Source organism: Microtus pennsylvanicus, chromosome 1 (genome assembly GCF_037038515.1).
Source record: "Microtus pennsylvanicus isolate mMicPen1 chromosome 1, mMicPen1.hap1, whole genome shotgun sequence".
In the NCBI taxonomy this organism is placed as follows: domain Eukaryota; kingdom Metazoa; phylum Chordata; class Mammalia; order Rodentia; family Cricetidae; genus Microtus; species Microtus pennsylvanicus.
In genome coordinates, this window is record NC_134579.1 from 210435252 (window position 1) to 210461795 (window position 26544).

Sequence of the window (26544 nt, forward strand, 5' to 3'; positions counted from 1 at the left end):
GTATCCCTGCATCCAGGCATCCCTGATCTCTGTATCCCTGCATTCAGGCATCCCTGATCTCTATTCCTGCATCCCCATATCCCTATATGTACTAGGATCATGATTCCCCCCCTCCCTCTTCTCCACCATCGTCATGGCTGCTCATTCCTGTTCCCCTGCGAGTGTGGAGTGCACATCCTTACCGCTAAAATCATCACAGCCTGAGCACACAGCTGTCATCAAGTCACAAAAACAATCCCTCCCCAGATGACTTCCCCTGGGTCATTTCGCTCCCAGGAGAAATGACCACCTGCAGTCTTGTGGTGGGACATGGAGGGAGGGGAAGCTGGCCATTCTCTCCTTCCTCAGCTGTGGGTTGTGGGGCTCACTGCTTGCTGCTCATCTTTCTCTTTCCCCTTCACCCTTGTGCCTCAGCTCAGCTGGCGACACTGTCTCTGCAGAGCTCAGCAGGTACCTGCTCTAGCCAATATTCCTCCAGGCCTTCACCTTTACTGTGTGGCCTGCTGGGCTCGGGTGGCAGGCCTGCTTTGTCGCTCCATGAGATTGCCTTCTCTTCGGTGACAACATGCTCTCTGAATTCTAACTGCTGTTTCAGACACTTGGTTTCTTTGTGGTCCATGCCCCCCCTCCCCCCTTTGCCAAAATAGTATTGCTCTCAATTTATTTTTTTCACCCATCATCCTCTCTGTTCCTCTTTTCCCTCCCATATTGCCTTTCAAAACAGGGTCTTGTTAATGTAGTCTCAAACGATGCCCAACTGCCCTTACATTCCCCATCCTGTGCCTCATTGGCCATTCTCCCTGGATAAAGTGAATGGGCTTTACTTGCTAACTCACCCTGTGCTTATTGAACATTTACTTTGTGCCCCTGGAAGCATCACCTTTCGTGCCAACATCACTGTTGGTGCCCAGTCTGTCCTCCATTGCATATTCCTTACTTAATCTGTGTCTTACCACCCACCTTCCATCACTTCATAGACTCTGAGTCTTTGTGTGTGTGTGTGTGTCTGAAGTCTCATCGCTGCTGCCTGTCCATCACTTCGTAGATTCTGGGTCTTCGTGTGTGTGTGTGTGTGTGTGTGTGTGTGTGTGTGTGTGTGTGTGTGTCTGAAGTCTCATCGCTGCTGCCTGTCCATCACAGAACCTCTATCTCACCTGCCCAGTATGGCAGCTGGCCCGGCTTTCAGCCACTTCCTGAGAGGACAGTCCTGACAGGTGTCTCTGGTGACAGCCTTCTATAAAAGCACCCAGAGGGTCATGGGAAGAGGCAGCCTGAGATGACCTGTCAGGCTTTGGCTCACGCTCTGGCCTCCGCCTTCTGCAGCAAATCTTCAGTGTCCTGCATCACACATACCAGTAGCTTCCTTATCCTCCTCAGACACAGCAGGAAGCTTCGCTTCTGAAGTTGGAGTTCTGTTTGCACTTCCCCCCTGAGCCTGGCTCCACAGTTAGTCCACAGCTCCTCCTGAGAGTGCTCACCAGCTTGTGTGGGAGCCTGGCACACAGTAGGTTTGGGGAGAAGGATCTGCTTGAGAGTGCTGTGGGCCAGGTGGCCTCAGGCGATGTCTTCCCTTGCAGTCCTGCTTCTCTGATAGCCCATGTTGGGAAGGCCCTGCTTGACTTCTGCTCCTGCTTCTCTGGCCTTGGCCCTGAGGCCCAAGGACTGACTCACCAGACCAAAAATAAATTCAGAGTTAGCTTTGAACTAGTGTTTTTGCTAAGGTGTTTACTAGCTTGTGATTCCCAGTCTGGGTCTATTGCTACACACTCATTATCTCTGGAAATGTTTATCTGAAAACATTTTGCATTATCTAAAATTTTTCTTTTTACTTCAGCGAATATTTTGGCACTAGGCTCCCTCAGGCTCTGTAGATTTCAGGTCTAAAATGTCGTCGCTATGATACTTTGAATCAAAAGTGCTGCCAGTCACTCATCTTTATCCTTCTTGGTAATCACATTATCTGTGCTTTTTAGGATTCTAGGTGCTTAGATGTATAATTTCTCTCTGTATAATTGATTCTAGATCTTCTTTATTTTAAAATCCTTTCTGAAAGTTAGTTTAAGAAAATGTCTCTTTCCTTTAATGTTCTAGATTAGTATTTTTTGGAGTTGTGGTCTTTAATCTCAAGATTTAGATGGTTGTGTTTTATGTATGTATTAAGATTCAGAGTCTGCATTTGTTCTAAGTAATAGCTAATAAACTCTCTTCTTTATTTCCTTACAGGGCAGTCCAATGGATCCAATGGTGATGAAGAGGCCCCAGTTGTATGGGATGGGTACTCACCCCCATTCCCAGCCACAGCAGAGCAGTCCATACCCAGGAGGCTCCTATGGTCCCCCAGGTGCACAGCGGTACCCCCTCAGCATGCAGGGCCGGGCTCCAGGGGCCCTGGGAGGCATGCAGTACCCACAGCAGCAGGTTGGTACCAGCTTCTCTCTTCCTTCACCTGTTGTAGTGATAGCTTTTTTTTTTCCTTTTTGATTTCTGTGTTACTAGTATTGAGAGAATTTGGGGGTGTTCTGTGTTATCCCCTTTTTTCTTTGTTGAAGACGGAAAGTTGAAATTGCAATGAAATTGACCATTTTCAGTGTGTTTTTTTCTTTTATAAAATGCAAATTGTTCTTGCAACAAAGTAGACAAAGTTCCTGCTTGGTAGACTGTGGTCTTGCTGCTCTCGGTGGGTGACCTTGACTTCCGCACATTTCTGAGGCTAACTCCTCAGATGCGGGACTGTGAGTTAGTCTGATTGTGTTAGCCCAGGCTGTCCTCAAGCTTGGTCTCCCAATGGTGGGATTACAGATGTTGCCACCAGCCTGGGCTAGCATCAGCGTAAGTTTCCCGAAAGTTTCTTCTCTTAGACCATTTCTGTGGTGTGTTTAGAAAAGGCTTCTGATATCATTTGTGAATTTGGTTAGGTGTCTTGGATAGGAGAAGCCTTTCTTTTTCTTAAACAAAAGTCCCCATCTTTTTCTCCCTTTCAGAATCAAGTGTCGTTAACCATACATGGCTGCTCAGCTAGCGGCATCAGCTCATGGTCCCAGGGTCTTAGAGTTTGCTTGTTCAGCCGGCCTGAGGAGACACAGGCCTTGCAAAGGACACAATTAGATTCAGGCTTGTCAGAGTGCTTAGTGACCGGGAGCGCCAGAAAGGCTGTGCCTGGCAGTGGGGGAAATGATTTTACTGCCTCTGAACTGGGGCGGTCCTGTACTGCTGCCTCTTAAGCCATGGCAGCCATTAACAGACCTTCCTCCCAGGAGTTTCTTCTTCGCATTTCGCCGAAACTCTTCCGTGAGGAAACAAGTCGGCCAGAGCTTGTTCTCTAGAAAGTGGTGTGAAGAGCCGTTGACTACATTTTATGTGATGTTGAGCTGCACACTGCTTGCTCCTGAGGCCCTGTTCTGTAGCCGGGTGTTGTCTGTCCTCATCTTGCAGGTAAAGGAAAGATGGAATTAGGTCAGCCCTTCAGTCCTCGTGTGGTTCCTTACATTGCACATAGCTCCACACTGTCAAAGAACAACTCTGAGTGCAGGAATCAGCTTGCTTTCTGTTACCCCAGGTTACCCTTTGCCTCTTGTTACCCCAGGTTACCCTTTCTTCTGCCAGGCTTTACGTTCTCCAGAGTTGACGCTTCTAATTGTGGGGGTGGGGTGGGGAGATAATTGATAGATAAGAAAGTGACTCTCGGCTGCCAACCCCAACCAAGAACCTTTGTGTTTTTAGTCTACTTCCTCTCTGTGAAGGAAGGAGCCCTGTGCAGCAGGAAGCTGAAGGCCTCGTGGCACTTGCAGTCCATCTGATGGGTGAACAGTTCTGTCTGCTGCGGAAGGAGAGAGGCAGAGAGGCAGTGAAAGCAGGGGCTGAAGCCTTGGGATGTTAGCGCTCTTGGTTCCCAGCCCGTTTCCTTGATGCCAGGTTGGGAAGGCATTCCTGGGGGAGCTGCAGACTCATCTCTCTTCTGAGTTCAAGTCTTGCTAGTTTTAGACATTGGCCTAGTTTGTTGAGCCAGAGTGAGAGCCAAATACAGAAAGTCTGTGAAGAATGGTTACCAAGGAAATCTCTTTACATTATTCTCTTCCTCCAGTGTGTGGGGTAAAAGTAGGTCCGCACTGAAGTACAGTCTCAGTTTTCTTGCCTTTTTGGTTTTATGTAACCCCATGATCTCTACATGACTTTGAAATCTGGTAACTCTTCGATTTACTTGAACAAATTGCTGCTTATCCATCAAGTATTGTAGCAAATGCTTTCTGTGTGATATTTATTTATTCATTAATTCATTCATTCCTTCTTCCCTTTATTTTTTTGACTTTTTGAGAAAGGATTTCTCTGTGTAGCCTTGGCTGTCCTGGAACTAGCTCTGTAGACCAGCTGGTCTTGAACTCACAGAGATCCACCTGCTTCTGCCTCCTGAGTGCTGGGATTAAAGTTGTTTGCCACCACTGCCTGACTTGTGTGATTTTTTAAAAAAACATTACTAATTAGTGTAAGTCACAGCATGTGTGCGGAGGTCAAAGGACAGAAGGAGTTGCTTCTGTCCTTCCACCACGTGGGGTGGGGCCCAGCAGTTGAACTCAGTTCAGGCTTTTGGCAAGCATCCTTGCCCCTTGAATCATCTCTCCTGCCCTCAGCACACTTTTAATTGAAATTTTAGTTTGGGTGTTTTCTGCTAACCAAAAAGGAATGTCCAATTCAGGTGCTCGGATCTTTTTGATAATGAAGATAGTAAGTTAGGTGAGACAGCGAATAGCCCCGCTGTGGAAGATCTCAAGCTTTCGTAACAAGTTAATCATGATTAGGGCTCTGTCTGCCAAATTTCACCCCCTCGCTCATTTATAAGACTGCTTTCCCTCATTTTGAAATTTCAGAAAATAACTGGGGATAGATTTCTGTTTGAATGTTTGTTAACATTGTAAAGGAGACATAGCTTCAGATACTGATTCCCCCTTCCTCCCCCCAGTGCTGGGGATTGATCTCAGGGCTTCACAGATGCTCGCAGCACTCACTTAACTGAGGTTCATAAGGCATTTGTAATACCAAATCCAGGGAACAGTTTTTAATAGTTTGAAACGGAGTAATTAGTAGTGGTTTTGAGAAATAGCTGGTAGTTCATGTGCACACACACTATGTGTCACTGTACTGGGCTTTAGTCTTTTTTTCCCCCCCTCCGAGATCTAGAAATTATAAACATATACGCAGTAAGGTTCAGGCACTAGCTGCTATGCTGGTCCTATCGTCTTTTCTTAGGATCAGTGTAATCGGCTCAGCATTGTGATGGAGCATAAGTACAGGACTAATGTTCTTCAGAGAAAAGGTTGGAAGATAATTATGACGTTGAGTGTTCATTGAGTGGACATCGCCACCTAGGCATGGCTTTGCTTTGGCTGCCGTCCAGTTTCCTGTGTTTGGTTTGTGAACCTCTAATGAGCTGCATCCAGTTCATTTAGCATTGCTCATGTATTTCTGCAGAGAATTAAAATGCAGGAATTCAGCTTTGTAAATTGAGTTGCCCACTTACCAGCTGAGTGGTAAGTTGCCTTTGGCTCAGGGGTCACAGTTTGATTCTTGGCTGGTGTTCTGCTCCTGTGATAGGAATTTTAAATGTGTGTCCCACTAGAACCGTAGTACTCGGATGGGATTTCACGTCCACAGCGTCTCTGCTTGTTTTGTGTCTCTCAGTGGGAGGGAGTGGCCACCGAGCGTTTGATACTAGCATTAAACATGATGGTCTTGATTTGTGTCATGGTAGTTTTAGATTTGAAATGTATCCATGACTGACTTATTGAAGCATGGTGTGATAATAGCGCGCTACTTTAGTCTTTATGGACTGGAACTGAATTTGTGGTCTTCAGTCTTTGCTCTCCCACGTCACCAGGCAGATGCATGCCCAAACAGGTCAGCTTTGCACAGCCCTAAAAGCTCGTCTGTTTGGGTTTTTATTGAGTTGAGGGGGAATGAATTTTCTCTGCTCTGTGGAGAATGTTCTGCCTCCAGGCTCCTGGAGCAGACCTGGTGATTAGCAGAAGCATACTGTTGACTTCCTCTAGTACAGAGCCACACAAAGGTGTGGCTTGCCACACGTTGACTGGGTTTTCAGTTTGCTTTTTTGCCTATAGAAGCAGCAAGGGCGTTCTTGGCTGGATCAGGGGTATGCATGCGCAAAGCTTGGCTTCGTTCTTTTGGCTTCTTTGCTCATTAACGCGGTCTTTACCTGCTCACCCTAGAGAGTTTTATACAAAATAAGTAGCAGTGAAAGATCGTAGACCAGAGAAGCTGCTGTTTGTTTGTGTGCGTAGATTTCAGATACCTTTAGAGGCTCTCTCCCAGGTTTGGGAGCCAATGGGTTAGTATCCTTACCATGCTCCATTCGGGAGCAGGAGGCCTGGTCATTATACAGCTGGGGAAATGGAAGGAATTAGAGATGCCTGTTTTTAGCTTAGTCCCTCCCTCCCTCCTTCCCTCCCTCCCTTCTTCCTTTTTCTTAGACAGTGTCTTTCTCTCAAACAGGTGAGCCAGGCTGGAACCCAGTGATTCCCCTCTCTCAGTCTCCCCAGTGCTCTGATTAAAGCCTGTGCCATCACACTCCGCATGTGAGTGTTTTTATGAGAAAACCCAACTTTCTTTAGTTTTTACAAAGTGTTGTTTTTTGAAGACCTTTACATTTAGAGTAAAGCACGGGACATGATCATTGCTTTGAAAGTGGCCAAATTCAGTAGAAGTTAGTAATTTCGTTAGGGTGTTGTACCGGAGCATACCAGTTTATACTGAGATGGAAACTAAATTAAGAGCAGATTCCTTTGAGGATGACTTCAGATGAAGCGGACGTTCTAGTCTGTGTTTGTTTACCATCTCTGCTATCTGGCCGGATCTCCTCCACTGCGTGTTCGGAGTAAGATGTTTATTTCGGAACAGAAGCATTTCTCTCTGGGGCCATCTTCGCAGCCAGATCGCATCTCGGAGTGCACATGCTTATTTTGGCAGTAGATGTTTCTAAAAAGGAGACAAACATTGCAATTGTTGGGTGAAAATGAATCTTTTCTTTGTGACTATTCAGGCAGCTGAGCAGTTTCCAGGATTCTTACCTCTGTTACTATATTTTTGGTGTAGTGTAGAAATTTTTTTTTTACATTTACTTGAAAGTCATATTTTGATAGAATTTGAACAGTTACTGTGAAAGGGAGGCTTCATGGAGCAAAGACTGCGTCAGACAACATTCCCGTAGGGCTTTTTGTTGTTGTATTTTGATGTGAAATACTTGTTACTGGTTCTCTCCCTGCATCCTGAGTGTGAAAAGGCATGTTTTTAGTCTCGTCTAAGAACGCTCAGGTCTCCTTCTTTTGAGGAGTGTGATTGGATGAAGGAGGAAGCTTGACGTGGGGCAATGAGGAGTAGGTGCCCCGTGTGTTTACACTTAGACTCTTGGAGTTTTGGGTGACTTCATAGGCGCCTACAGACATCCCTGCATGCATGCTCACACACTTGCTTATGGAACGTTTGTGGGGCAGTGGCATTTTCACGTAATGTATCCCATATGCTAAATATATTTTCTGTTATATACATACATACCCCCTAACTAAAACCCCTAACTAAATAAGATGAAGGCAGGTGTTTTGCTGTTACAGCTATAAAGTGCTGTGGGATTTATTGGCTGTGTGGTCCATAGCATTTTTGTTGGTTGTCCTGTGTGCCCAGAGACTGGAGGCAAGCAGCTTTGCTTTGTACCTGAGATGCTCGCATTTCTCAGCTGTTGAACATTTGTATAAATAATGGCCTTTCATTGACTTTGTCTGTCTGGCTGCTTCAGGTCTTTCGCAGTGAACATGCATGTATTTACAGTTTGTCAACAAGACTCTTACAGATCACACACCTGCATCCATGAGGATAGATAGCAGACGCCACCAGGATTGGTGCTAGAGTTCCTTGTTGATGGAGTTTCTTACCAAGAAAATATTTCTGAGAGAATTTATAGATAGAGTAAATGTAAATTTCTGGAACACTAGCTTCTTACATTGTAGTTAGATTGAAACACCTTTGAAGCAGTGTGACATTGTCACTAAACTGGTATTAGAAGAGCACGCTGTGAGCTCCGTGTAGACCTTCAAATCTTTACCTTTTTATACAAGTAAGACAGGATGAGATGATTCTTGGAGTTTTTTCCTCCCGAGACAGGACTTCTCTGTAGCTTTGGAGCCTGTACTGGAACTCCAGGCTGGCCTTGAACTCACAGAGATTGCCTGCTTCTGCCTCCTGAGTGCTGGGATTAAAGGCATGCGGCACCATCGCCCAGCTATTGGAAATTTAATGAGAAATGTGAGCTGCTTTCATCTTTGGTTTGGAAAGCCACATTGGCATTTGTTTTTCATGGAGCATTTATATTGTTCTAGAGGCAGAATAGCCTCTGTCCTCCAGTGTTTATACTATCTTCTTTCATATATGATTTCTCCTGTGGAATGCACATATAGAGACTCCAACCCCAAATACCTGTCAAATTTTCTGTTATAGTTTTGTTTTATGTTTTTTTAAATTCTTTTTTTCTGGTGTAAGTGCAAGCTTTTTAATGATTTATTTTTATTTTATGTGCATTGGTGTTTTGCCTGCATATATGTCTGTGTGAGGGTATCAGATCTCCTGGAGTAGTATCAGGTAGTTGTGAGTAGCCACGTGCATGCTAGGAATTGAACTTAGGTCCTCTGGAAGAGCATTCGGTGATCTGAACTACTGAACTGTGTCTCTAGCCCCGTAGTTTTACTTTTAATGTATGAAAATCATAAGTGATTATTTCAAATGGTTTTAGAATCACTTTAATATGTTTTAAATAAATTTCTCACTTGTCACTCAAAAAACAGTAATATATTTATGTAAAAATTTTAGCACTAAGGCTAACAGTTGTTGTCAATGAAATCAGTCAACCACATTTGTCCACTGTTCTCTGAAAAATAAAACAACAAAAACCCCACAAGATAAACTAAAAGAGAGCAAGTGTCATATTAGTTTGGGTGTTTCTCCGACTCTTCAGAGGTTGGGATCTCTGAAGTCAATTTGGTGCCCTGAGGACTGACTGCTGGAGATGCCTGTGCTTATGTCCTATGACCGCAGTGGCCCAGCCACTGTGGGCAGCTGCCGTGAGCATTAGAGCACTTTTGATAGCAATAAGTCAGAAAGTCACCCCACCCTAAAGGACTGGAATTGACCCAGAAACCATAACTGGGACAACATAGTCCTTGCCAATTAATTAACCTGTTTGTGATGATGGAAAGCCCTGGATCCCACCCCACTGTGCTTATCTCTATATTTAAGGGGGTTGACTACCAGATTTCCTGGCCTGCCTTTTACCTTTGAAGTATCAGTGAGTGAATGACCTTTGACTTGGGTATAAGATTTTAGTCTGGTCACTTAACGATCTTGAATGGGCTGATGGCTTGACAAATTGTACAGACAAAACTACTACCCGCAATGTCAGAAGTTCTTTCTAAGACCAAAGGAGTCTCAGTGGAATTGTTGGGATGAATGCAGTGTGATCGTTTAAACTTTTTACCTGTGGAGTTATTCTTGGGCAACGTGTTTTCTGAATACCTGTCATGTGTAGACGCGTGGTCTATTAATGTGGCAGACTGTCAGGCTAACACGCTTTACTCAGAGTTGTAAAAGAGGCAAGGAGAAGCTCTCAGTTTGTCAGTGGTCAGAAAAGAAGCCCAGGTAGCAAAACACTAAGGTAAATTGTGTAAATGAAGCCTGATTATTCTGAACCATCACTTTCATTCCTTTTACCCCTAACAGGGACTGTATGGCTTGCTTTATATTTTAAAATGGGTCTTCTCTAAAGGTTAAAAAGAAGGTTTTTATTTTTATATTCCTAGCTAGTTGCATTCTTAATGGAAGTTTGATTATTTTATACGTAATTGCAGATATTTGCTCTTACAGTCTTAAAAAATAAAATTGAAAGATAATTCTGTTCTTGTGAGTAAAATTAAAGAAAGTGCTGCTACTCTGTGTGTGGCCGGTGGGGGGCAGGGCCTGGGAGAGAGAAGTCATTGGGATACCTCCCCAGAGCCAGGGAGTCCTGTATAGTCCAAGCTTTTTTGGGCCTTGAGAGGAACCTACCCTTCTGGAGGTATTAGAAATCTCTGGAAGTTTGAGAGCTCAGATCTGTATGTGGGAATTGCATATAAACATATCTCAGAGACATCTCTTACCTACTTGCAATAGTTCCACACTGAATTTGGGTTACTAGATAATATAAGAAAGTGGAAATTACCTAGTTTCCCAGTTTCTATGGGGAAGTATGTAGAAACAGATTGTATTCCACAAAATGAGCCAAATTCGTATTCAACAAGATAGCCAAATTCATCTCTATTGGTATTGATTCAGAGTAAGAACATTTTAACTACTAAACTAAGTAGTCAGCCAGTCAGCCACTCCACAACTAATCAAGTAACCAACCAGCTAACCAACCAGCCAATCAACCAATCCACCAGTTAACCAGCTAACCAGCCAACCAGTCAACCAGCCAACTATCCAACTAGCTAGCCACCCTGTGGACCTGGCTGTTCAGTATGGTCGGTCAAGGGCTATGATTCAGGTCAGCGTTTGTACAATAGCAAACACTCAGAACAAAGTAAGCCTGATAGCAGAATGTGCAGATGTCAGAATGAAATACAGATCTGCCTTTGCTAAGGTGATCACATCTTATTTAGTGGTGGTAACCACGCTGGCTTCCCTGGCCAGCTGCAGTGCTTGGTTCCTGAAAGGCTGAGAAGGGTGTTCCTGTTCAGACATAACCCAGGAAGGCTGGAACAGGCTGGGGTGCCCAGATGTAGAGAGAGCAGACCTTTATGCAGAGGCTTTTGAAGATGGATAGTGAGGGCTAGATGTTTCCTGGTTGCCAATTTCATCCTGACTGGTTTTAGGAATACCTGGGGAGAAGGGTAGTCAGAGTACACCGCAGTTAGCCTGTGAAAGGGCAGCCAGAAAAGGACCTTTCTTTGGCTTACGTATCCTCTTAACAGGCCTGGTTTGACTCTTGTCTTGGGTGTTGCAGTAGTCACTTCTTGCGCAGCTTATGTGCTTGTGCCTATGGAGGTAATTTTTTTCCTCATCTTCTTGAGTGTGCTGCTTGTTCCAGATCAGGGAGACACATGATAGATCTTCTCCCCAGGAATTGTCCGAATTTGAGTGGTGGAAAAGGAAGGGGAAAAGGAAGGGGAAGGGGAAAGAGTAGAATTCCCTTGTCATTTGCTCGGAGGCCTTGCTGACGTCCTCCACATTAGCTTCAGTAGTGAAGAGCAGGAGCAGTAACCTGGGGATATCACTTGTAGATGGAGTCTGCTCATTGTTTCCTGGCCCCCCAGACCTGAATAATCATACAGAAACTATATTAATTACAACAGCGTTTGTCCTATTAGCTCAGGCTTCTTATTAACTCTTACATCTTAAATTAACCCATTTCTATTAATCTGTGTCTTGCCACCAGGCTGTGGCATACCGATGGTAAGGTTCTGGTGTCCTTCTCCTTTGGCAGCTACATGGTGTCTCTGACTCTGCCTACTCTCTCTATGTATATCTCTTATAGCCTGGCTATATTATGCCCTGCCATAGGCCAAAGCAGCCTTATTCATTAGCTAATAAAAGCAACACATATACTGAAGGACATCCCACATTATCACCCCCTTTCTGTCTAAATAAAAAGGAAGGTTTTATCTTTAACATAATTAAATTATATATTCAAAACAGTTACCAAACAAGAATTATAGTTACAATATTTAGTTCATTTACAATTGACTAAAGTATTTTATCTTTGATAAAAGAAAATATCCATCCTATCTTTATGAGTCTAATGTTTTATATCTAATTTTTTATCATAACTAAAGAACACTATAATTATTTGTCTGCAACTCTTCAAAGACCCCAGGTGGATATAATATTACCTAAGTAAACAGGAAGTGCATTGTAAGCAACTTCCAAAGTTCTAGAAATGACAGAGACATCTTTCTGCCTGGACAGTTACCCAAATTTTTTCTGTAATGTTTGGGCATCCATATTAAGCCCCCATAGTTGGCCCATAGTATCCAACAGACTTTTCCATGAAGCAGGAAATTTGATGATTTGTTCTGCCCTGTAATAGCAAAGTTCATCAGTTGCTTTCTTCTATGTCCTGCAGAATGTCTGACAGTTTCTTCTGTGAAGCAGGAACCCTGAAGGACCATCCCATCCTTTGCAAAGTTCAGCAGTCACTTTTCTGTGGGTCCTACATGTCTAGTTCATACAACATACCATCGATTAGTCTAGGCAAGAGCAGTTTCTTACCCAGTGGCTTGCAAACTCCATAAGATGCCTCTTTGATGTCTGTCTTTCTCTTGAAGTAATTGGTGCTACCAGGAGCAGACATGCCTCACTGTGGAGAAAAGTCTTAAGTTCTTAAAACATTTTAAATGCCATATTCCGTAGGTCTTTGAAGTGTTGAAGATTATCTATTTAACTGAAGTATATCTCTATATATCTAGAAAACCTAACTAACACGACTAAAAGTTTGATTCTTATAGAAGACTGTCTATTAATCTGCATTTCTTAACTATACATTACATTTTAAAATGAGCTACAGAAACACAATACCTTACTCAAGAACAGAAATACATATACACAGTGTAGCAAATCGACTTTAAATTTGTATCTATAGACCAAAGTCCATACCAATGGAATGTATTCATCTTTATATCATATTCCCCCTCCCTTTTAGAGAGAGATTGACTGTGACTACTTGACCATTTATAATCAATCCCCTTTAAATGAAAACAAGTATTTATACATAATCATTTTGTGAATTTGGTCATTGTTTTCTCCAAACTGCTTCCTGCTGTTTGTTGGGCAAAGTATTTTTAGGGTTCATGGAGACCTTTTGGGGATCTTGTTCCATCAAACCACATTAGCCTGGAAGAAATCCACAGGTTCTCATCTTCTGTGGAAACAAAGCAGAACTTTTTTTCCAAAGTAACATATCCTTAAACTCAAATTCTGAAGTCAAAATACCTTTAAAATATGTATTGGTTTAGCTTAGCAGCCTGGAAAATTCTCTCTGTAGTTAGTTCATTCACAGTCAAAACATTCAAAGAAAACACAATAACATACATAAGCCAGACTCTTTCTGTATTTTCCATCTTTGTGTGACTTTTTTACTCTATTTTTAATATTTATTAACTTTACCCCTTTAATCTATGTCTGTCTATCCTCTTATTATTTTAAACTATTACTTCTTTTTATAACTGTCTATACTTTTTCCTCTCTCTCCCAAGCCTACATACAGATTTTATACACAATTTGACTTGTTTAAAGGTTTATTATTGTGTGTCTGTAATCATTTTCTGACTAGGAGCGCCTCTTTTTTTCTTTAATGCTAAGTGGGCGTGGCTAGGACCAACTCCATGGCCCTGCCTGTTGGCTCTGCCCAGCCCAACATGGCAGAGCTATGTTCACTGCCTCTGTGAGCCATGCTCACCACCCCAGCTTCAGGGATGCAGTAGATCTATGCCACCATTTAAGCAACTAGTAGCACGCTGCTCACAAATCCCCTTTAACTGCAGGACTTCACGAAAGAGCCAGAGCTGCCATCTCTTAAAAAGCCATGCAGTTTTTGCTGCTAATGCCGAGTCAGAAAGCCTTCTCTTAAAGGACCCGCACCTCTGCTTGTGGCTTACAAACAGAGCCTATCTGAAAAAAAAAAAGAACCCCCCCCCAAAAAAATAGCTACCAAGAAGCCGTGCTTGTCTCCTGTTTTTGTGGGTCTAAAAGCCCTGTTTTTTTTCTTTTAGCTTTTTTAGGACTTGTGTGGATTCATGCCCCAGATGGTGGGTACCATTTTGTAAATAGAGACTTGTTCGTTTCCCAGCTGCCCAGACCCAAATAATCACACAGAAACTATATCAATTACACCACTGTTTGGTCAATAGTTCAGGTATTTTCTTAGCTAGCTCTTATATCTTAAATTAACTCATTTCTATCATTTTGTATTTTACCACGAGGCTCATGGTTTGTTACCTCTATCTATTCTTGAGAGAATGTTGGGCATGGAAAACACTCCATTTGGAGCTTGTTTTCTTCTTGGCAAAACTGCCCTATGGGCAAAGAACTGCCCCTGCCTCGGCCACTGACAAAATGCAAATTGTCCAAACTGAACAAGCAGGATACAACAAAGAGACTGCCATTCCTTGCCAAGACACAGTAAGACAGTTTTTAAAACTTCCTGCCTCTGAAAATGGTCTGTCAGATACTCTAGGCTTTAGCCAAAGGTGGATACCCCAACATTGCAAATGAGACTTTGGATGATTGCCCAGGTAGCCAGTTGTCTCTGTCATTTCTTGCACCTTTTAGAAGTTGCTTGATTGCACTTCCTGTTTACTCAGGTAATATATTTTTCCTTCTCAGGTCTTTGATAGGGTTGAGAACTAGATAATCATAGTTCCTTTCCTCTCATGACTTAGCCAAGCCATTTTTAATATAAGACTTAACTCCTTAGGATAGGATAACTATTGAAACATTTGGCATATGTTTCTTGTTTGATGTTGTTCATGCTGGTTGTAATTCTAATTTTTATGTATGTCTTTGCCTCTTTTTTTTCCTAGACAATACACTTGGTATTTGTTCTTATTGTATATAGTTTTGTATTAGGCTTAGAACTGTCTTATTTAGATAAAAGGGGACGTGTTGTGGGAATTCCTTCAGCCAATAGCCTTTAAGATACTGGCCCACTTTGGGCATGGTTTCATGTACTGTAAATGCAGACGAAAGCGTGTGCAGGCCTCTTGGCTGCTGAATTTGGTTCCAGTTCCCAGTACATGGAGAGGACTGAAAATCGCTATTTCTTTCTGGAGTTCATTCCCAAATAATTAAACTTTTGTTATACTCTATTCTGGGCTATTGTGGAACCCTTTTGTATGCCAACAATCACTGTTCTGAGTCTTCATGCATCAGATGCATCATGGGACACTTTAGGTAGTTCCAAGACAGGAGGGACATTTTCCTATCATGTGCCTGCAGACAGGAGAGTTGATGAAGCTCCAGCAGGAGAGAGAGCATCAGCAGGATTCTACTCTGAGGATGACCACCCCTGCTGGCGAAACCACCCAGATTTGACACTCAGACGCCTGCAGCATGCTTACTTCTAGATCAGAATTTGTTCTGAAGGATCTTACTGAAAGAATCCTCAGGGCAGGAGGTGGGCTTGGCTTCTGTTCCCCAATATGGGATTAGTTTATTGGCTCTGGAGGCTTTGTAAGAACGCAGAATGACTTTCAGCAATTCCAGAGTTTGTTTGTTTCAAAAGATTTATTTTATTATTTTTTTGTTTGTGTGTACAAGAATGTGTGCGTAGAGATCAGAAGAGGAAGTTGGGTAACCCTGGAGCTGGAGTCTTAGGCACTGATGAACTGTCCACCATGGGTGACCCGACCTCTCCCGTCCTCTGAAAGAGCCACAATCACTTTTAATCACTGAAGCATCTCTAGTCCGCCAAAAGTTTCTCGTGTAAGCATTTCCCATTTTGTTGTCACATCTGGTGCTCACCCCACCTCAGCAGCAGCGCTGTCCATGGGTTGCCCAGATGCAGACTCTGCTCATCCTTTTCCTTGGCTGTTCTCTCTGACAGATGAGCCCTGAGATGTTCTCTCTGGCAGATGGCAGATGAGCCTTCAGAAACCTAAAGACAAGCATGGCTTTGCAGCCTTGAAGGTTCTGGTCTGTGGAATCTGGCCAGCCTAGTTTTAATTGTATATGGCTTTGATCTCTGATATAAATCGTGAGAGTTCAGGGACGTTTCTGTCCTGAGTGGACAAATGCAGATACTCTGTCTTGCTCATCAGTGTAATGTCAGCATCCTGTGTGTGTTTCTGCTTGATACTGCATTGAGACTAGAGGTGTTGCTGCTCTAACGTATGACTGGGCATGTTTCTAGATTTCTCTCTGGGACCAGGTATAGCATGTAAGTAGGGGCAGATGGTCAGAGAACTTAGAAAATGGAGAGTCTCTGAATTGGATGTGGCTCACATGTAGTAGAAACTCAAGTTGCCATCTTCATCATAGCCATTACCATGTATATTGAGGAAGGTTCCAGGGTAGTTCGGATGCCATGTTAACAGGATACAGTTGCCTGCCACTGCCTAGCTTGCTGTTCTGGCAAAGAATGTTCCTTAATGTTGGAGAAGTGTTCTGCATGTGGTAGTAGACTAGGGTTGGGGGATGGGCTCGAGCACCTCATACCCCTGTCCATGGTGTAAAGGTCACTCTTCTTAGCAGGCACTTTCTTCACATGGTTTATCTGGCCTAAGAAGCTCTGTGGAGCTTAACTTTTAGAAAGAGTGCCTTGCACACTTGGATTTGGAACTGTGGCTGCTGTAACCTGTTTTCTAACTCCAAGGTTATGGCTACCTCCATAAGTGTGTGACTTAAGCTTCCTCCCCTTCCTCCTTCCCCCTTCCTCCCCTCCCCTCTCCTCCCCTGCCCTCTCCTTCCCACTTCTGTCCTCCTTTCCCCTCCTCTCTTCTTTTTATTCCCCAAGACAGGATTTCTCTGTATAGCTCAGGCTGTCCTGTAGCTCAGGCTGTCCTGAACATAGCTCCAGAGACCAGGCAGGCTGCCTCTGCCTCCAGAGCGCTGGGATTAAATCAGAGTGTGTCCCCATACCCCTGGTACACTCTTTCTTAAAACCATTTCTGTCTTCTTTGTTATAGTGAAGGGCCTTTGAAGGGCTTCCAGGAACTTCATGTCTTAGTTCATTGTTGTCATTGTCACTTTATAACCCTGGCCATTATCATTGCTGTCTTTTCCTTTTCCAAACTATTGTAAGCCAAACTATTGTCAGTAGATGACAGAGTGACAGTCTGTGTCAGGTCTCCTGCTAAGTACTTCCACTTTCCCTTCATTACCCTTCTGTTATCCTTTTTGCGTGGAAGCTAATATTTATCAAGTGTTTAGTCTGTCTGGGTTCCTGTTTGCCTTGGGCTAGCCCATCTAGTCTCTAGTCTTCAGAGACGAATGTTCTTGTCTTCTTTACCTTGCAGATGAGGAAACAGCGGAGCAAGGTTAATCAGCTGCTCACATTCCCAAGCTTGCTGAACAGCAGAGCAGGGATCTGGGTTAGCAGCCCTTGATCTTTGAACCTGTGCCAGCATCAATTTGTGATTCTACGAAGTGGAAGCGCTTCACAGTACCAGGAGTTCTCTTGAGTTTTAAAGGACTAATCAGAATCAAAGGAACTTCCTATTGACTTGGAGCATTAGTTTTGTGGAAAGTCTTTTTGTGACATTTAACACATAGAACATTGGGAGTGGGACTGGAGAGATGTATCAGTGGTGAAGAATGCGCACTGTTGGTGCAGATGGCTTGCTTGGTTCCCAGCACCCACCTCTCCAGAGCATCTGACACTCCTGGCCTCTGAAGGTGCCACACTCAGTTGTGCAAGTATGTGTGGAATTAGGAATAAAAGTAAATCTTTGTAGAAAAGAAAATTGAGTGTTGCCTATTGCCCCTATCATATTCTTTAAAGTAATTTTTTGAGATAAAAATCCATGTAACGTAAAATTATCCTTTTTAAGTATGCAGCCAAGCATTGATAGAGTTGTACACCATCTCCTGTCCTCACTCAGGTGAGACTCCTGTGCCAGCTCAGCAACCACATGCCCTTGTCTTCTTCCCCAGCCCCTGGCAGCTGCTAGCCTGCTTTCTGTCTTGCCTCTTCTGGGTGTTTCCTGTACAGAAAGAAGGTCATGTCCCATGTGCCCCTTTGTGGCTGGCTTTTTCCCATGCTGTGATTTTTCAATGTTTGTGTCTGTTGATGTCTCAGGGCTTCATTCCGTTTTGCGGCCCGGTTATGCTGCCTTGTGTGAACTCATCATGCTTTCCTGATGCTTTCCACGCTTTAACTGTGAGCCCCCTGGTTGAAGAGCATGTGCTGGTGTTTGAGATCTTCTGGCTCTTTGGGTCTCATACTGAACGGTCCATGGAGGGTCCACTTGCTGGATGGTGGCCCTTTGTCTTTAAACCGTGCTCATCGGCCGAGTTTTCCCACGGTGGCTTCTCTCTTCTGCTTCAGAAACAGGACTTTAGTGTTGGCCTTTTTATTTTCTGGACTGTTAAGTACTGGGACACCCGGCTGAGCCTTTCTTTGTCTCTGGAATAGTGCTACTTAGCCAGCTTGGGAGATGAGACTGCTGGCTGGTCCAGGGCCTTACATTTACAAGGTGGAGTCTTCTGCTCCTCTGGTAGAGAGTGTAGCCCTGAAGGTCATAGGCCCAGAGTTTGTCAGTGTGTAAATGTGGGTGGCGTGGAGAGAGCGCTGTATGGGGGTGGGGTGGGGTGGGAATGGTTATAAGGCTGGAATGTTCTTCTGTCTCCTAGGCCATGGCCTACCTGACTTTGTGTGCTCCAGTACTGTTCTGGCATGCCTCGCCCTTCTCAGTCAATCAATCAATCAATAAATCAATCCATCTATGCATGCCTGTGGAGGTCAGAGGCCAGTCTGTGGGATTTGTTTCTTTCCTTCCAGTGCATAGGTCCTGGGGATCAAACTTAGTTATCAGTCTTCGTGGTAAGAGCCATTCAGAGGCTCCCTTTGGTCTTTCTAAGGACGAGGGTCTCTGCTCTTGAAGTAGTTAAGTCAGTTATTAATTAACAATTATTAATTATTAATAAACAAGAGATTCTCTGTATAAATAAACAGTTCCCACTGTAAGATGCATGCACCTCCTTTTAGTGTAACTTGATACCTGGGAGGTGACTGTGTGCTGTGTGGTACCCCATCAGTCACTAGGTGTCCCATGGGGATCATGAGCAGGTGTTTGCAGAGGACCTTGGAAGGGAGCCTGGAAAGGAGTAAAGAATGAGACAAGTTGAGTAGAGCTCAGGGATGGGCTCTGGCCTTCCTGAGGTGGTGACTTAACGGGACAGTCACTTGGGGAAGGGAGGAAGGGGCCTTGGGGAGGCGTTAGCTTTCATATATGAATGTTGACCCTCCCTCCTGTTCCTATTGATTGGTATTATTTTTGACTCATTGGATTGAGAAAATCCTGAGGTCTTTGATAACTTATTAAGTCTGATAATTACTGGTACAGCTAGAGGACCTGAAAGTGTGCTCAGGAACAGACCTGCACCCAGGCACTGGAGTTCCGCTGCTGGGCTGGCCTTTGGTGAGTGTGCACTGGGAGCAGCTACTGCAGCCTGGGGACATGGTGTCTAAGAATAGTGCCCTCAGACCTGGGACTTGCCAGAGAGGGCTGTTCAGGTTCTGGCGAGAAACATGTTGTTTTCGAGTTCTGTTAGGCTTTAAAGGGGTTTGTGTGAATTTTACAGAAGTTTTGACATGCTAAGTTTGCAGAGGCTCGCATGCCCCCTCCTAATTTTCCTTCATTTGTGTTCCATTTTGGTGCTTTCATTCCTCAATCAGAGAGGGAGGGAAGTGATTTCATCTCAATAAACACTTGAATACATAAATACGAGGAAGTGCTGTGTCAAGATTGGAGCAGCACTAGGTCTTCGAATAGAGACACCCCTGTCTTCACAGATCAGACATATGCGCCGGATAAACATGTCTCCTAAGAGGACGTTTCAGGACTCACACGCGGTTCCCATTAATCCCATTCTCTTCTCCCTGAGAAGCTGTGTTAAATTGTATCATATAGCCGCACTCTCCTTTTTCCGTGATGGTCTTCAGTGCTGAGGGTTTTGCATCCAGCAGTGGGAACCTGTAGCTCACTCAGACAGTGCTGTTGGTGCGCTGAAGTTGCAGCCTGTTGTTTCTGATGAGAGAAATGCTGTGGAAATCATAAGGAAACTGCAGTTTGAATGAAAACCCGCTTTTTCTTCCAGGAGGTTCCCTTTCTTCCTGTTGCCTTCTGCCATTTCTGTCGGTTTAGTCACCAGTGTTCACGTGCGTGTGGCCATGTGGGACTCGACTGCCAACGTGTTTCCTTCTTTAACTTGGTGTTTTGCTGGATTTGATAAGAACCTCATTGCTGTACTTTATGGGAAAAGGTGTACGCCAGCAGCCCAGCTCCCAGCCCCTGAGTGTGGGGGCCCCGGGGAACACAGGGTGAGGAGACTATTTCTCCCTTGTTGGAGGATTGGAAAGTGTTCCTTTTCATTGTAGAATCCAGAGCTCCATTATACAACCTTTTGCAACTAGGACAAATTCCGTTAACGCAGTTCCTTCCAGTCCACCAACTGTAGTGGACTTTGAGTAGAAGCAAGTTCTGGGACACATCTCCAGTGAGTTCCTGGTCGGAGTTGGCCTCCTAAAGTCCTCTAATTACACTTATAACTTGGTATGTGTGTGTGTGTGTGTGTGTCTGTATGTGCCTCTGTGTGTGTGCACGCATGTGTAGATGGGGAGTCACACGCTTCTGAGTGTCATGGCTTCCAGGTATCCCCCCTTCTTTGGTAGACACACCTCTTTTTTTAACTCTTCGTGGGAGAGGTACATATCCCTGAGTGTCTGAAAACTGCTCCTTACTCTCCCTTCGGGTAGTGCCTTTGCTGAGCAGAGATAGACATGGATGTTGGGTATCATTTTCCTCGAACCCAGAGATTCTGTGGAGAAGTCCGGCCTTCATTCTTGTGTGTTGCCTACTTTCTTCCTTCTCTGGAGACTTTAGATGTTTTTTATTTCCCTGACTTCCAAAGTCATAAAAATTAAAGTTCGTATTTTCCTGCTTGTTTCTCTAGATCCATCGAGTGTTAAGCTCATGCTCCTGTGTGTTGGGTGGGTGGGTGTTTTCTCCGATAGTTTCGTCATCACAGCTTCCTTTTTACTACAATGTGGAAGGTTTGTTATTTAACCCTGGGTTAACTCTTTACTTTCAAATAATTTTCTTTCTCCCTTTCATCTCTTTATTTCTGTTTTTGGCAGACATTGTTAAGGTTTCCAATGTTCTGATAGATTTATTTATTTATTTTTAGTTTTTGGTAGTGTCCACATCTGTGTTTTGTCCACCAACCTTTGTTTTCTAATAGTATATCTCATTCTGGAAGGCTTCGGTCTATCTTGCTGGATATATTTTAAAACCATGGCTTTCTCTTTGCATGTGACTGCCAGATTCTAGTTTCTAAAGTGCCGTGTCCTTAGATGGCCACGTGCCTTGGTGGGGCTGATGGCGAGCAGGAGCCCTCTTGTGTTGTCTGCGTTCCTCTTCCACTAATGTACCCTTTGCTCTTAGAGAAGGAGTCAGGCTGAGTGGAGATGGCCGGCCACAGGCCATGGTTTCATCTCATCTGTTTTCCATGGGCTTCTCTCCTGCTGGTCTCTCCAGATGGCAGTCCTTTTCTGACTTCTGACAAGATGGAGGTGAGGATCCAGAAGGGGGTCTCAATTTCTCTTCTCTTTGCAGATCTTTTTGTGCAGCTCCTGGCCACCCTCTGATTCTTGAGTCTTTGGGGTTCTGGGCTTTAATTAGCTTGCTTCTTATCCTCTCACCTAGAACAGATTAAAACATTAATTATCACTTGTCTCTGCATTTCTCCTTCCAGAAATGTTTTGACCTCCTGTCCGTTGTCATCTCAGCTCTTGTTTTCTCTGTCCTCCTAGGTTTAGACTTCTGCCTTTTAGTGCACTTTCGGTGGGGTTCCATAAGTAGTTACAAACCGGCGCGGTCTGTTTACAGAAACCTGCGAAGACAGTTTTAGTAAAAACTGCTCTCACAAGCTGTTGTCTGTGTGTTTGGGTTTCACAGTGTGCCACCTGGTAACTAACTTGCTGGCTCTTAAAGTGACTCAGGAATGGATGAACTAAGAACAAAGGTGGGTTTGGGAGCTCAGTGTCTGCCTGGGAATTGACTTGGCAGGGCCCTGGCCTGAGGAACTGTGTGAGGTGGGGTGGCCTTTGTTAGATGAGCCTGGAAAAGGTCCATGGAACTGAGGAAGCATCTTCAGAGTGATTGCCCAGCTGTGCAGGGCAGGGCCAGAGAGAGCAGCCTCTAGGCCTGAAGGCTACTACCCATCAGGGAATCAGGCTGGGGCCTGGGGAAGAGTCCTTGTGAGAGGGAGCTCAGAAGAGGCCTAGTGAGAGGGATGATGGGAAGGGAAACACTTTGAGGGTGAATTGGGGAAGGGGCAGGGGAGTGGTACTCCAGAGCCAAGGACCACTTGGGCTTAGTCTTCAGGACCCACGCCTGGGTACTTTCTGTAGCATGAACTTCCATCTGCACGGCTGTCTTTTGCTTTGGGACAGGAAACCAACTGGGTATTCAGAGGTGTTTGCAGTGGGAGAGCCTGAGAGCTGCAGACCTGCCTGCTGCCTGGAAGTGGCCGCCCTTCACTGAAACCCCACCTTGCTGGTCTTTACCTAGTCCTGTGGGAGGACAATTGCATTTTTATAATTGATAATGGAAATCTAACAGATTGCTAGTCTCAGAGAAAGATGAAATGGTGTGTACTTAGGGCACAAGATTTTACTGAGGTCTGTGTTTAATGCAATTTTTAGCAAGAAAAGACAAAATGAAAAGAGCCTTTGATTCATACTAACCCAGAAAATAAGCTAACCATATTGGGTAATCTAGGAGCGCTCGGCATTCTCTTGTAATGTTGGAGTTCTATCTGCAGGCACAGCTTCATGGTATCTGTATATGTGGCCCAGTGCCAAGACCAGTGTGAAACTAAAAACAACAACAGCAAACTGTTAGAGTAATTATAACAGAAGTCAAGTTTGTAGCCTTCTGTGTCAGGGATGAAAAATAAGAGTCCAGTTTATTTGGCCGGCATTTGGCATTCACACTGCTGTTTACAGAGCCTTGCATATGGTCTTTGAAACACTGTGTGCTCTTTCTGCACCAACCAGCTACCCACTTTTATCAGCTTTCAGGATGCTGTCTTTTATGGCTCTGCCACTGTTAGAGCACTGTGGTTGGGAAGGAAGTCAGATAGCTCGGAAACAGATCTCAGATGAGACCACCATCCTGGCTGGAGGTCGTTAAGCTTCTGTGTGCATTGCTGGTGCCCTCTTGGTGGCCTGATCCTTAGGCCTCCTTAAGTTAAAAATACCGGGTGTGTGTGGTCTCGCCAGCTGGCACGAGGCCAGGCTTTTTATATCCTGGTCTGGTCTGGGAATAGAGCTCAATATAGGGGAGGTGCGGGGGTGGGGGGTCTTTTCTGGCTAGGTGGGCGGAGTGTGGGGAGGCCCTGCTGTTTGGCTGTCCCGGCTTTGTCATCATAAATAAAATATAAGAGTCATCTGATGCCGGCCCTCCACGTATATCTTTTGGTCTGATATTTGTTATAGTAACCATAGAGCGATAACTTTAAAGTATAATTTTCTTTTCCCTTTGAAGCCTGTTATACCATCTGTTAGGGAGAAACTTCTGCCTAACTACTTATACTTTAGCTAATTAATTGGGCACTGGGTTCCTGGACATATTTATTAAATGTCAACAACTTGGGGACATTTAGTCTTTGTTTCTGAAGTTTTATGTCCAGTAAGATTTTTCTTAAACTATGTCCAGAATATCCTTGGGCGTATGCACACTACTTTAATTTTTTTTACTATAAATTACTGATTGATTGTTTTGGAGGTGTCTCCTCTTCCAGCAGCACCTAGAAAGCTGTTTCTGTCTCCTTCCCTCCCGTCCTCTTCTGGATCACCGTTTTACATACCACACTGCTAAGAGCTGATGGAGGCAAGGCTGACTCACTCCTCCTTGTGTATTAGACGTCGGTAAAGGCACAGAATTTTCACCGTGGATGCTCTTGAGGATGTGCCCTACAGTGTAAGCGTCAGGTGTGGCCCACAGCAAAGACCGAAGGGCAAGCAGCAGATGTCAGCTCCTCACAGAGTCGCAGCGGCACTTGAGACACGCGGGGTCTGCTAGAGAGATGATCATATTCTTCTTCCCTTGTATTCCCCAACCTAAGTCTCTTCTTCCCTTGTATTCCCCAACCTAAGGGCAAGAGAAGAGAGAGACCATGTGGGTCTTTTGGGGAGTAAGGGACTAAAAAGTTCTCCATTGACCTGAAGCTCATCATTTCTCTAGGCTGGCTGGTCAGAAAATCTTATGTTTGTGTGTGTCTTGAACGTGTTGCACGTATGTCAATGTATGTGTTCATGGGAGGCTAGTTGGAGCTCCATTGACCTGAAGCTCATCATTTCTCTAGGCTGGCTGGTCAGAAAATCTTTAGGATCTCCCAGTCTCTGTCCCCAGTACTGGGGTTACAAGCTGCTCAGCTATCACTGGCTTTTCATGTGGGTGCAGGGGATTCTACTTGGGTCTTTATGGCCATAACAGCTAGTCAGCTCCTGGAATTTAAAGAATATTCTTCGGCAGAGTTTAATGGGTGCCCCTGGCTATAGCCCTGCGTGGGTTTGGTAATTCCTTGACCCGTGCCTGCCGCCCCTCTCCAGCCCATGCAGGGAAGATCTTGTTTGTATGCGTTGGAGTCGGAGCAGTTTACACACAGTGTGCAGTATATGTGCCCACTTTGACCTTTTGCTCCCTTCCTTCTCTGAACATGGCAGCTGTTGGGGGAGGAGTAGGGCATGCTGAGGGTGCCAGGGCAAGTTACATAGACCCATTAGGCCGGGCTAATATGAGGCTGTATGTTTTTGTTGGAGCTTTTTGGGTGATCTTGGCCTCTAGCATTCTCATTTCAGACTGAACATTATCAAAATATGATTCAGCTGTTTTTCTTCCTATGACCCTGTTGGTAAAATACAAGGGGCTTTGTGGATCAGTGTGGTAATCTCTTAATTTGTAGGATGGGAACCCATTAAGACACGCTCTTTTGTTTTTAGGTCGGTGTCTTCATGTCAAGGGCTTTGCTGAGGTGCTGAGTTAGTGCCATATGCAGGGTATACTGTATGCCAGTGTCACTTAGAACCTCTGACTCCACATTTGCTGGGGATGGAGTATGGTGGTGTGTTTTTCTTTTCCCCATCTTTAAACTAATACTTGTAAAATATATATAAAAAATGTAAATGCTTAATGGACAAAGTAAAAGGGTAAATTCTCTGAATCTCCGCTCTTGACAGATACCAGTGTGCCGTGTGTGCAGCAGGCCGTGAGCAAGGCAGCGCAGTGCTTCCCAGCCTGGCCCATGCACCACATGCTTTCTCTTCTCCGCCATGCGCTGGTCCTTTGTGTGGATTGGCTGTGTTTGCTTAAGCACCTGTCCCCTGATTTCAGTTCACGGCTGCTATGCAGTGTGCTGCAGGAATGCTGGCAGCTTTACATATTAGGAGCTATTTCTCTAAGAAATAGATTCCTAGAAGTGAGGGCCACCAATCCCATGATCAGAAAACATTCAAAATGAAAGAACTGAAATTCCGTCCATCTGCTGCTTAAAAAAAGTGTTCCTTCCTGGTTCACCAGAAAGCCAGTACTTCCACAAAGGGCAGTGTGAGGGAACCGTCTGCTCTGCTTGGGAGTGGGATAGCTTTTTGTCATTTTGTGTTTTTCATTTGGTCTTTGATCTGCTGTCCTTCACTCAGAAAGTTTAAATTTTACCTGCATTTTGTAATGCCCAATTCATAGACTATAAACACGGCCTTTGTAATTCCCCATTCGTAGAATATAAACACGGCCTTTGTAATTCACTATTCGTAGAATATAACCATGGCCTGTGGATTTCTCCTGTTTTGTAATCTGTGCTGTTGACTGTAAATCTTGGGAAACTTCTTTGAGCTTAGTCTTTGACTTCTTTTGGATTCATAGTCAAAATTAAAGATGGGCTAAAGTAGGTAATTAGTGAACTCTGTAAAGGACAAAGTGGTCAAAGAGTGGGAGAGGAGTTATGTCCCCCTTAGGCAACCAGGGACGCGCCAGGTAGGATTTTTGAAGTAATGTAACAGATGGCAAGTTGAACTACATTTATCTTTGTAGTAAAACTTGGTTAGCTTGGGTGGGATCGGATCGGGGTTGAACACTTCTGTAGTGTACGTACAGTCCAGAGTTCTAACACCAGCACAGGAACACCAAAAGCTGGGCGTGGTGTCTTTAATTCCAGCAATCAGGAGGCAGAAACAGGCTTATTTTTCTAAGAAACAGGCTTATTATTCTAAGTTCAAGACCAGCCTCGTCTACAAAGTGAGTTCCAAGACAGCAAGGGCTACACAGAGAAACCTACTCAAAAAAACCAGACAACTAAAACCCAAAGCAAAGCAAAAAAGTATATAAATTTTAATACACAGAGCAACTTTTTTTGTGATTGTGTAATGGCAAAGATAGAACGTGCTGGTGGAAGACATGGTGTTGTTCCAGAAGGCCTTGGAAATTTAGGGCTATTTCATAACCTTCTCAGCAGAAATCTAATGTTTACCGAGATCACCTTTGAAAGCTGTGGCCTGGCACATGCTCGTCCCTCTCTGAAACCATGTTTACCTTAAAAGTTGAAAAGACAATGTCTCCTTTTTTTCCCGTGACAGGAAATGTGCTTGCTGGATTTATTTATGTAAAATGACTAGGTAATAAGAAATAGTCTCAAGGCACAGAAGCTCTTCTGTGACCCTTTGATTGGCTAGCTCTAGAACAAACCTTGAGAACTGTGCACCTTGTTCTGCTCTATGGGTGCCAGTGTGTTCATACTGCA

The 26544-nt window shown here is 44.3% G+C and overlaps 1 protein-coding gene across 6 annotated transcripts in view; it reads left to right on the top strand.

Moving 5' to 3' along the window:
* Arid1b (AT-rich interaction domain 1B) overlaps positions 1-26544 on the top strand; it is a 356893-nt gene that overhangs the window by 43848 nt on the left and 286501 nt on the right. For all 6 annotated transcript variants that reach the window (XM_075950348.1, XM_075950347.1, XM_075950338.1 and 3 more), the window contains exon 2: positions 2224-2418. In XM_075950348.1, the coding sequence (XP_075806463.1) occupies positions 2233-2418 (186 nt within the window). In that variant the 5' untranslated portion in view covers positions 2224-2232. The remainder of the gene's footprint in view (positions 1-2223; positions 2419-26544) is intronic.